This window comes from Apteryx rowi, unplaced genomic scaffold, assembly GCF_003343035.1.
Source record: "Apteryx rowi isolate R43461 unplaced genomic scaffold, aptRow1 scaffold_588, whole genome shotgun sequence".
NCBI classification, from domain to species: Eukaryota; Metazoa; Chordata; class Aves; order Apterygiformes; family Apterygidae; genus Apteryx; species Apteryx rowi.
Genome location: NW_020450858.1, coordinates 34,219 through 46,897, shown reverse-complemented (window position 1 = coordinate 46,897; position 12,679 = coordinate 34,219). Strand labels below are relative to the sequence as shown.

At 36.5% G+C, this 12,679-nt stretch overlaps 1 protein-coding gene across 1 annotated transcript in view; it reads right to left on the bottom strand.

Moving 5' to 3' along the window:
* TLE1 (transducin like enhancer of split 1) overlaps positions 1-12,679 on the bottom strand; it is a gene marked incomplete at its 5' end in the record, with an annotated part of 52,742 nt that overhangs the window by 19,531 nt on the left and 20,532 nt on the right. The window contains 3 exons of the mRNA XM_026082657.1: positions 685-837; positions 2,212-2,265; positions 5,394-5,510. Coding sequence (XP_025938442.1) covers positions 685-837; positions 2,212-2,265; positions 5,394-5,510 — 324 coding nt within the window. The remainder of the gene's footprint in view (positions 1-684; positions 838-2,211; positions 2,266-5,393; positions 5,511-12,679) is intronic.

Sequence of the window (12,679 nt, the reverse complement as noted above, 5' to 3'; positions counted from 1 at the left end):
TGACCTTTTCTATTATTGACAAAATTAAAATAAGCACAGAGATGTAGAAAGTTATTCTTCCTTCTTCCATTGGCATGAAAAAAATGCATGAGCTAATTTTTCTTCAGGACAATACTGTATGCAACATCAATTTATTTCAGTTTGCAAACATTATCATTTCAAACATTACTGGACACAACAGATTTAACTACAAAAGCAAAGAAGTACCATAGCTGAGGATATATTAAAAAAAAGTGGTACTTTAAGGGTTACAGAGAATCTTATCAAATTATTAAAGATACTGCAGAAAGAAAATTTTCAGAGACTAACAGTTTATTTAGAAGAATGTAAGAGTAGCCTGGAGAACTTCTTAGTGGCTATGTGCAGATCTACAGAAGAATTAAAGCATAAGCTATTGCTCAAAAAGAAAGCAATGCTTAAGCAAATCTTGTGTGTTATGTAATAAATTTGAAACTTGTTTGATATAAATGCAAGAAACATAAGATATCAGCATGAAGCTGAAGTTATTGCTGAGGAGGAAGGCTGAACACTACTGCAAAGATTGGGAAGAACAGTAATCAATTTCAACTTCAAATGTTTAAAATCATACGCTTTCTGCCAAAAATTGTTGCAGGGCAAGGAATAAGTAGATCTTACATGCAAGAAGAACATTTCTCCGGACTACAGACTGCTTATTATACTCACCAAACTCATTTCTTTGGATTTCAGGGAAGTGGAACTTCCTGAAGAGGCTGTAGATGCTGGACTGCTAGAGGCATCCTTCTTCAGCAGGCGGTTTTTATCTATACCATTTTCGCGTGGTGAATGAGCAGGGCTTGCCCGTGGGGAGGACGGATCCTAAACAACAGGAAAGGAACAATGGCACAGAAACCTGTTATGGGTGGGTACACAAAGAGCACTAAGGAGTTGGGGGGAAGGAGGAAGGGGAACCTAGAAGAATTCAAATAGTAAGTTTGAATGAAGAGACATTTTGCTGTCTCTAGGCAAAAAGGATTAAAACCCTTTGTTAGTTTAGTGTAGACATRTAAGTTCCTACAGTAAGCAATCTGCATTTATTTTAGATTACCTGTAACCGCAAACTGTTTCCAAGCATAGAGCTTGCTATCTAGGTAAATATAAGTACAATCTAAAAAAAGTGTGCATGACAAGCAATAAAAGCAAGATAGACCAAGAGTAATAGTAATGTTTACACTGTTTCCGTATGGCCTCCACGTACTGCTAGCGAGCACCAAAAATTTCAGGAATAATCCTTCTTAGGCAATACACGCTTTTATCATTTCTACCATCAGAGGAAGTGATAGAGACACATGCTTTATATGCCATAATATCTATCTGCTACTTCTTTTTAGATACCAACTGTAATTGCATCACTACTTGCATCTTCAGAAAAAACTAAAATCATCTCTCAGGTAATTATCTTTTTCTCTTCCAGAGGCACTCTCTGCTTTTACTTTATTCTGTAATAGCCTATCCAGCAAGCTACAAAGCCATCAAAGCACTGCAGGTTCTCTATCCTCTTTCTGCTCACGAGAATAGCAGCAGGGAGGGAGGGAAGGAAGTCCTCACAAGAGGGCAGTAAGTCTACCAATTGATTATGGAGCAGTATCATAATAACCAGGGCTTCCGAGATCATTCTCTAAATCTGGTTGGATACCCATTTTTCTACTTGGCTGACATCATTTGGGCACTTAAGGCTTTTTGAAGTGGCTATGATTTGGGAAAATTTTGCAAACAGAATTTGGGACAGTTTAGCTGACTTCATTCTAAAACAGATAAGCATTTGTGGCAAAAGTTGTCTTTAAACTAGGAAATTAAAATATTTGTAACTTTAAAGCCACCAAAAGTGTTATTAATACTACTGCTAATAACTACAAGGTCAAATATTGTCTTTCCTTTTCATTCAAAGACAGTAGTTTAAAAACCTCAGCCCTCCACCTGCATCTCACCACAACTCTCCCCACTACAGAACAGCTGTGAAATGTTAGAACATAACTGCTGAGAGAACAGATATGGATAAAGCAGCAGCAGAAAAAGCAGAGAGGGCAACCAGATAAAGCAAGGAGGAAGATATAGTAACTGTGGTATCAATAAGAAAGAAGTTGTGAATATTTTAATACATCCACATAGAGTGTTTCTTTCATCTAACTAAATGCACTTTTCCTTTAATGTCTGGGCAAACGTTAAGACTACAAAAATGAAAAAAAAAGTTACCTCATTGGATACATCTACAACCAAGTTATCGTCACTCTTGTCCCCATCACTGTCCTATTAAAAATAAATAAATAAATTGTTTATTTCAGTTCATACATTAAGAGCCTAGAGAGAAAGACTAGGCATCTACTCAGACATTTGATTGTTTTTCTTAAACAAAAAGCAAAGAGCCTTTCTTTAGTTACTAGTGATAGGGCAAACAAAATGAAAACACGAACACAACAGCTTTCTAGTGCTTTAACAATAAAACCTAAATGAGGTAGGGCTAGTTTAGTGCCAGTCTCACCATCAGTGAGAGATGGTCTAAAAACCCTCCTGATTACCATCATAAACAGTGTTATCACTACTATTAAAAAAGGAAACTAATTCTATTCACCTGCTATTTAATCTTATGAGAATTACTGCTTAATGTTTGTACCAAAAAACACTAAATATGTCTCAGAAAATTCCATTAACTTGACATTTGGTTTATGAATCAGCTCCTCCAAAGTGATAGGACAATTCTTCTTCTCCAGAAAGGAAAGCTTTGAAAATAGAAAGTTCTGGGGGAGAAAAGCCCAGAAATGCCAAGAGACTTCAACATTCCTGCCTAGCAAAATCAAAACACTTTGATATTCTCAAATTTAAATGTTTTATTGTGGCTTGTCATGCTGAATTTTGACTAGGTTTCACTTTAACCACTGTTCATCTGGGCTGTCCTAGTGTCTCATGGAAGYTGTTACTCAAGTGCCTTCTGCTCCCTGTCTCCAAAATGGGCTGGGATCCCAGTGGGACATATCCACATGATAAACTGTGGTCCAGTGATTTCCACCATCATGGTGGTTCAACCAGAGGGGAGATTTGACAGAAAAATCAAGGGAATGACAAAACTTAAACTTTCCCATGGGAAAGTTAGACATTTTCAAGAACTGTATTTTTAGTTTAAAAGTTTCTAGGAAAACAAGTCAGACACACAAGAGACTGCTCAAATTGTCCCCCATGTCTTGAATTAAATCAGCAATGCTTTCAAAGTCTCTGGGCTATCACACCTAACTATGGCAGCCAGAAAGGAAAACATCAGTTCCTTCCTTTAACTCTAGGACATAAGTGTTAAAAGAGCAGGTGGTTTCACCCATTCCCTTTTGCTTTAGCAGCTCAATAGTGCTTTTAAGAAATACTGCAAGCACAGGAGGGCCTGAAGAGTGCCACTGGAGACATCATGGTGGCTCTATTTGTGACTCGGGAAGCTGTCCATCCAAAGGGTGCAACAGGAGAAGGAACAGGAGAGCTCCAGTCCCAGGTATTTGTCACCACTTGAAGAGTACGAAGCAAATAGAAGGCAAGAATAGGTTAGAACATATCTAAGCATGTGGGAGACCTGCCTTAGCCCATTGAGGGAGGACATTCATTCCCAGAAATACTGCCCTTGATGAGGGCAAAAACAGTTACCAAGCAGTGATTAAATCCACTCAGCTGATTTTCTCATGTTGTGAAGTAGAAGTTACTGGGATGGTTAAAGGCACCTCCCATAGTTATTATTTATATCAGAAGATTCTCCTGTAGCTAAACAAACTTACAGGTTGAAACAATCCAAGTCACATCAAAATTTGAGTCAGAAGTCAAAAAGGAAAACTATGAATTTACTGCCATATTTCCAAAGCAACAATTCCTATCACTCATTTATCCCCCTTCTAACAAAAGTTGTTCCTTCATGTCCCTACAAGGGCCACTTCTAAAAAAGCTGGTAATCAGCAACTCCATGTTTGCAGTTTGAAGTCAAGGAACCTTTAAAAAAAGAAACCTGTTCCAGATCAGAATAAATCTGAAACTTTCATATAGCTTTGTTTTGTTCAATTCTTTATTTTGTTGGTGACTTTACCTTTAAAATCCATCTCAGGAAAACAACACACAAGACTACACATGTAAAACATGGGTTAAAACAAATAATAAACGAAAAACCTATTGCTACAATACAATATCCTTTCCATTCCTTTCCAGCAGAAATAGAAAAAAAGCAAGTAAGATTTAAGTTTTTATGTAGCTTGAGCATGCTTAAACTTTAACTATTTAAGATAAAAAATAACCTTAGAATTTCAAGGCCTCAAAGCTGAGGGAATAGCATAGGGAAGTTTGCCAGATGCTTCCATAATCAAAACTAGGTTATTAGAAAGTGATGGAAATATGTCTCACAAAGCTGCAACAGTAATACAGCACCACGATGTGCAGAAAGGGGAAAGTAACCCATCTGCTGTCAATGGCTCCACTGCTCAAGTGTTATTGACAACAGGCCTTCCCGCCCACGCATATCCTGGGTCCAAGTGGAAGAGAAATTCTACTTCCAGCTACTGATGAAATATAGTAGCACCTCATTTTCTCTTGGCTTTCAGCAACCAGCAAGTAATTAGTGATTAAAGTTACTTAAAGCAGACATTTTAAACCACACTATGTCAAAAAATAACTTCATTTGTTAGATTTAAGTTCTACTTTTCAGTACTCTTTCAATTCAGAWCAGCCCTATTCTAAGGCCTGTTTAAGTATCATCCTGTTATTTGGCTGAGCATTTAGACTTGAAGTTGAAGCCTGCCTGTGAGGTTCATGTGGGCCACTGTTCTACTGAAGTGCCCCCCTGAAACTGAGAAATAAGGAACATTTGTCAAAATGCGGAACACAAACTGAACTTTTTGCCTTAGTTTGCTTTCTACTGAAACTGCCTTATCAACAAAAAACAAACTTCAGGAAGTTGGTACAGCCCTCAAAACACATGCAATTTGCAATAGTAATTACTACTCAACATGGTCATAGTTAATATCAGAAATTTACTAGCCTCCCCCTCCCTCCCTCCCCCCCCCAAATCAATGAAAAACTCCCATCTCCAACAAACCAGCAGCACAGTAGCAGGTATACAGCAACCCAGAAAGGATCTTTTGCTGAAACTTAGAAATGGATCCTTAGAACACTTGTGAATCAAAAATAGGTACTCCTGGCTTCCTCTTGCCTGTTGAGGAGTATAACTTGGCAAGAGCCAGAACTACTGACTCACTGCTCTTTCCACAATATGAATAATGGTCTCTCTGGCACATATATTCATGTACTACATCAGCCATACGAAACCTATTGCCTTGTTCTTCACAGCTTTCTCACTCTTCATACACACACTGTATCCRCAAACAAATTAAACATTTCTTTGACATGGATTTGCTTACATAGTGGCTGGAATCCTTATCATCCACCTTTCTCTTTTTGATGTCATTGGTGTATTCAGGCCCATTCCTGCGTTTATCTGTGCTTCGCAGGCTGTCCGGGACCAACAGAGAATTACTCTGTAAAGACAAAAAACAAGGTCAATCAAAAAAATTYGTTTCACGATTCCTCTGTATATGCCTAAAAACGCAAATCGGATGCGATAGATGCTTTAAAAATGTGATACCTACATAGTCTTTCATTCCATTTAATTCAACTCAAAGTCCTCCAGGCAAACATGTATAGCTTCATGCATTCTAAAGAGCAAGCTTGGCTTTTCATTGCTCAACTTACCAAAAGTTTATTTCACTTGTCAGTCACCAGCTATTTAACTACTTAATTCAACTGAATTTATTGTTTAGGAGAAGCAGACTTGTTGTTTATTCACAAGCAGGTAAGAATGATTTTTTGGGAGGGGGGCATTTACAGACACTTAATAAATACAATCTGATTGCTTGCTTGTAGAACATCATAAATAAACATGGTTTTAGTATGTCTACACCTGCAGGAAGGGAGAGATATATGGCAACATGCCCTTTAACTCTTAAGTAACAAGTAAATACTAGATAAGGTTATCCAAGACTCATTTGTTAGCTGTGGAAAACTCAGCTGGATGCCTTCAACAAATTTACTGCAAACAAAGATCAAGTGTCTTTACTGCTAACATAACATTCACCACTAGGGTGAAACTAAGGCTAGAATGTTGTTTAATCAGATTTGGTCTGAAAAACTGAGGCCAATAGATACACAAGAGACAAGAGCAAAGACTAATCTTTTCCTCAAACCACATGGGCTCCCTTCTTTCAGATAGGCTAAGTACAAACTGTCGACCCAAAAAGAAAGGCATTTTAGATATTTTTCAGTCACATGACAATTCGACATGCCTGCATTCCCATCTCCGTTCCAGCTAAAGCATTAAAACATGTTACAATGAGTTCTTTTAAGTGCAGGATTAGCATATGCAAGAGGGCAATTTGTTCAGTGATGTGTTAATGCTGTGAACAATGCTGAATGAGTTGAGGAGAAAAAAAATCCTTTCACAAAGACCTGGTAAGCCTAGTTTCTAAAAGCCAAGTACATGCTTACATAAATAAGTATATTCTCATATAAATACCAAGTAAATACATATTTACATGTACACATGTATATCTCACAAGAGGAAAGCCTAATACCAACATATATGCTATAGTATACATGTAAGCCACAAAGAAAATATTTGTGTCTACCTAAGAGCCAGAGAAGTATTTACTCTTAATATAAGATGAACATATACTAATAGCCAGTGAACTATGCACTGAATGGTCCCCCCTTAAAACCTGAGGACACCACCATGGTAGTTTTGAAGCACTCACACATTAGTGTTCAGTCCCAAGGAGAAGGAAAACAAAATGGGGTACATAAAGCAATCTCAATCCTCTTTTTCCTACTTCAGAAGCTGCACTTTAAATCCAACTCTAAGTTCTTTTATTCATGACTATTCAAGCTACACAAATGCCAAGGGACTTACATAAAGCATATAGGAGGGTCTAATGAAATTCAGTATAAATAAGCTCAAAATAATGTCTTTACCACAATGTTTTGTAGCTAAAAGGTGGGCTTGTTGGATCACTGAGCTAATTGCTTCAATAAATACAGTCTGAATTTAACCCCTCATCTCCTCCCAAATGCACAAACTCAGGGATTCACTGTTTTAGATACTTAAACCTATCTCTAAGAAAAAACTTGATACTTATTTTAATATTGAATCCATAATATTGAATCCATAAAGCAGGAGAATATGTTAAAGAAGCATGCTGTCAATTCAAACTTGACCACAGATATGAATACTGCAAACGCCTTTTTATAAAAAGAAAGTCTTAAAGAAAAACTTCCCTTTACAAAAATCATACAAAGACTATTTCACTGCTGAAATGATTAGAATAAAGTCAAATGTAGTAAAGTGAATAAATAAGTTTCTCTTTAAATTGCTGAAATTAAGTGACCATAATGGAATGGTGGGAAGGAGGCAGCAGCTGGGAAGAATTTAGCAACCCTGCTATTTGAAGTTACTACATAAAAGGTGTAGACAGCAGCTTGCAAACTTTGGCATAAAATACATGTAGTTAACAAGAACCGAGGTTTTTTTTTTTTTAAATGTTATGTTCCTTTCATGCAAATACTTGGATAAGAGTCAACATGTGTCTACCTAGATAATGACAACAACATTCTGTACAATTTGTCTGCTAGAACTGCAATATTGAGAAAGATGTCTAAGCACTTAGAACTCAGATCTGATTTATATAAAACACAACTAGCAGATAAACACTCACACACTATCAGTTCCTGTAATACTCATTTATTACATCTAAAATCATCAGCTACAGTTAAAAAGCAAGACTATGAAACAGCCTTTGGGATGAACGTCTCTTTTCTGAGGACCAACTGACCAGCAACACCCATGACTTACAGCACCTGGAACATGCTGGATAATTTCTGTATATCCTACAATATTTCAAAGGCCAAATAAAGATTTTTTGGTCTGATTTTTCCTCAAAAGCTTGAGGGCTAACCTATCATATAAATATTATAACAACAACAACAAAAACTCCTGACAAGCCTATTCTGCAACATCTTCCCCTATGGACATATTTACACTGCAATAACACTGCTTTTCTCTAACTTATCAAATCTGTATAAGGCACTCTTCTTTGGAATCACAGTATCCACGCTAGAAGCTATTATAGAACAACTTACTTCACAATAGCTGTATTGACAATTGCAAATAAGCATTCTGTTACTTGGGCAAAATGGATCATTAAACTTGACAATTAAATAGATACTGGTTTTGTTTGTTTAAGGACTAAAAGGAAGTTTTAAAAACTGTGACCAAAATCAGATAAAGTACAGTTTTTGATTAAAAATAACTTGCTCCTGTAAACTACTATTGTAATTGAAATCATAAATTGTCTAAGATTTCATTTAACAATATGAAGCTATGCATCCTTGTAAGTATTGCTTCTAGTACATCCAGTACTTTCAGCTGGGATTGACATCTCTGATATTAAATCAATTTGTCTGAAAGATGCAAAAAAAAGTACATATATACATATAGGTCATTTCCTCAAGAGAAACTGCATGACACCAGTTTTCGTTTTGTCTTACTTTCCACAGACTAGACTCATAATTGAGGATAATCCTTGCTTTTATACTAAGAACCTAATTTATTAGGGATTACCAATATGTCTGCAGACCATGCATCTCAGATCAGAACAAACAATTAAAATCCATTTTAAGTAAATGTTTTATTTTTCCTCCAATGATTCAAAACTTATTTATTCACCTGAATCCCCATCTTCAAATAACTCTTGAAAGAAGAAAAAAGCTTAATGTAGCATTATTTCATGTCAGTGTTACCAGACTGCATAAAGGCTATGTAACAGGCAACTCAGGATCTCAAAGTGACTTTGCTGATAACAGAATTCAAACACTGAAACCACCAGTAGCAAATATGAAAGGAAAACTTAGTCATGGATGCACAGAGGTTCCCTAACAGGAATGTAACACACATTATTCAAATGCACTTCTTTAGCTGCCATGCCAATTCCCCTGAAGAACTATTTCCAAACCACAAATATGTTTGTCAGAAGTAGAGGCTAGGAGTCCACAAAACCTCATTTAGCCCCAGCTATAATACAACACAGATAACTCACTAGTGCCTACAGCACGGACAATTAACTTTATGATGATCACTACAGCAATTAAATAACAGAATTTACATCTCATCTGTCCTCGTGGTTCAACTACACCTGGTCGCAATTAAGACTTCTCTAGTGCTGGGTTCCCCCTTATCCCTCCTTCCCCCAAACACACACGCTTATACTTGCTCTGTGCTTGGTCATTCACTGACTCTCGGCACATCTAAACCAACTGCAACCACTGGCCATTACAGCCAGGTATGACAGCTGACTCAACTTGCACTTGTCTGTATTGCCAAATAGGGCTGTTACGATCATTTAATTACCACATTGGAGCTGAGCTGCTACACCATGCACCAGTACTATCTACAGATATCCACACGTACCCAGGAACAAATATAATTCTTTGTTGAGCAGGCAAAACAGGATCAGGTCTACCATGTACAACCAAAATAGCAGGTACCAGCAGTCCCACTGCTCACTGTCAGGACTCACAATGATATAAAGAATGTACAAGTTGGAGGACAGACTAGACATCCCCCAGCAAAGCATACAAAGATTGTACTCAATGAAAGAGTTATTCAACTCCAGAATCAATAACCCTCCTCTGCTGAATATGCTTCTTGCAAAACAAACCCCACACATGACAGCAAACCAAGAGTTCACCTATAAGGTGAATTGTTTTTGTTTTAAATGACTGGTGATGGAAAATTACCAACTGCTCCCACTTTTTATTCCTCTACTGTAAGTCATTTTTAGACTAGTATTTTTATATTACGAACATGAAAAATCTAGAAGCTTAAATGGATTTGAATCACCTTCCTTCTTGATTCAATACTCCAAAGACGTTAATAGAGAATAAATAAGACTTGGTTTGAATTCAGTATTTTGCAGCTAATGTTTGTCAAAATAGGGGTCAGAAATTATCCATAAATACTTAAGCTGGACCACTCCAATCCTCTCACCCTTTGTTTTGTAACTTATTTTACCAGCCCTCAACTCATAATGGTTTGTATCAGTTACATGCTAAACTGCAACACAGCATCCCACAGCTCTTCTRCATGCTTAATTCCTGCTGAAGCTACTTCATTGCTTGCATCCAAGGACTATAAAATTTGACTTATTTTCAAGTTGTAAAAAATGAAAATAAGCAAAAATCCATCCAGTAAAAAACCAAAATGCATGAGTGATTTAAGAAATTCAAGTTCCTCAGTTAAAAGCTGTACCATGGAAAAAAACCTACTTTCTGGACAAAGACGAAGAACCATACATATGTTACATTTGAAAAGTACTCTGAGCTTTCATGTAACTTGTTTTGCAACTCCCCCCCACCCATTTAAAAGAGTTAAAACATAAAACTCACAAAAACAGCTTGCATACAATATCAACAAAAAATTGGATTCAGCTGTGCATGCCCCCTGCCCCCAAGACTGGAAGGGAAGAATGGGATGGAGACCTAAAGACACAGAATATTTTTCTGCTGTAAAGAAATGAGCATCTGTTTTACAAAACTATAGCAGCATTTACACAAAACAACCCAGGCAGAAACAAATTTCTTTCAGATTTTATGAGCACTTCCTAAGTCTTTAAAAACACAAGCTCAATGTTTTTCACGAGGACAAAGACAAACAGCAACCTTAATGTGAATCACAAGCACACAAAAAGGTTACAATTCACTGTCTACAAATTATTACTGATGCAATAGAGCACTTGACAACATTTGCATTTCTATGCTGTCCAGGCAGAATACTAGAATGGTGGGAGGACAAGTGATAAATGAATACCTGAGATCAGTCTGACAGATGTTGCCATTGTGCTCTCCAGAGAAAAATGTGGACAAAGCTGACTTGCACTGATGTCTCCTAAAACTTTATTAAAGTTCATTTGCAAAACTTGCTTGCTTTGCTGGACTTTATTACCTGTAGCCAGACTGTGCTACAAGAGTAGGAATGGCTACATTCCCACAACAACATGGCTCAATTTTGGATGGTTAGAGTTACACCAGCCAGAAACCACCTGCCATTATCCATGCAGTCCTATACTTTCATTTTGACCAAACAATTTTAGCACTTTGTGTGAAATATACTACTACTAACTGAAATACCATACAAGTATTTCATAAACATGCATTTATGAAGAACTTCAGGTTTCAGTAAGTAAAATGAAAGGTAAAAATGAAAGAAAGTAGTATAAAAAAGAAAAACCTAGCTCTTGCCATTTAAATGCAGCAAAAGTATATAAAATGGACACTGATCACACAATGCAGAACAATAATGAAATCCCTTACATATCTTTATATTTCACTTTACATTCAGTTACGAATACATGAGTTTCACTGCAGTATGGAAGTATTTCAAAACACATGATAAAGACTGTTGACTGCATATTTACCTAAAGAGAGTTTAAGACCAAAACCAGATCTCATTTTAAAAGAAGTCAAAATACACGTTAACTCCAAGTTATGTTAAAAACAGTTTAAAGTCAAACATCTAAGTATTAAATAACAATCTTTCAAGTTTGCAGATTTAAAGCTATCAGCTCCTATTGATGACACCGGAAGGTCGTGCCAAACATCTCTGATAGAAATCTTACTGTTTTTCTGCACAGTAATATCAGACATCACAGTAACTTTAGATAACTAACAGCATGGGTTTTTGTGTCTTCGATGATCAAAGCACATCTCTGTCAGGATTTTTGGCAGCACCATTACACTTAACATGCAACTTCCAAAACCAAATTCATCTGATCTTGATGACCCAAGTATTATATGATAATTTGCAAAATAAGAACCTACTGCTCAGTTAGAACAATACATAATAATTAAGCAGTCCTGCTGGTACACTTTGTTTACTTGTGATTTCTTTGGTATTATCCTTAAGATATATTTTAAATTAAAAAGAAAGCTATTAAAAAGGTAAGAGAATTAGAAAAGTACAAAGACTGAATCATTTCCAACTGACCATCTTGGCCACTAATTTGAATTTCACTTCATTGGTCAAATTATATGCATGCTTCTTTCACTAAAGATACCATTATTGTTAAAAAACAAGATCCTAACACACCAATGTACTTAAACAAGTGGGTAGCCTCCTGTTTAAGTTCACCAGTATTCAGCAATTACAGTTCAATTTAACTATAAAATATTATTCTGCACTGGGACCAAAAAGGAGTTATAATCACAGTAGCGTAGTAACCTGAACCCAATTCTAGGTCATACATTCCTATGGCAAAGTTCTTCTATGAACTACAGTCCCAGACTGTTTAAAGGATTTTTTGTTGTAACCCAGCATAAAAAGCTGGTTATATCACACCTACTACAGATAATACCCAAGCAAGCATGAGTCACACATATAGGGACAAAAGTAACTGCAGTGACAATCTGATGTACTTTTAATTAAATACAATTGAATGTATACACTAAGCTAAGCAAGTGATATTGCAAATGCCCACAACACAAAAGGTGCATTTAATTTTTGACAGCCCTCGCTTCATAGGCAAGATCTATACTCAGATATTTTCTTTGATGGACACCTGAAATTCAGACTCTGAATTTCACAGCATTATCATTCTGAGCA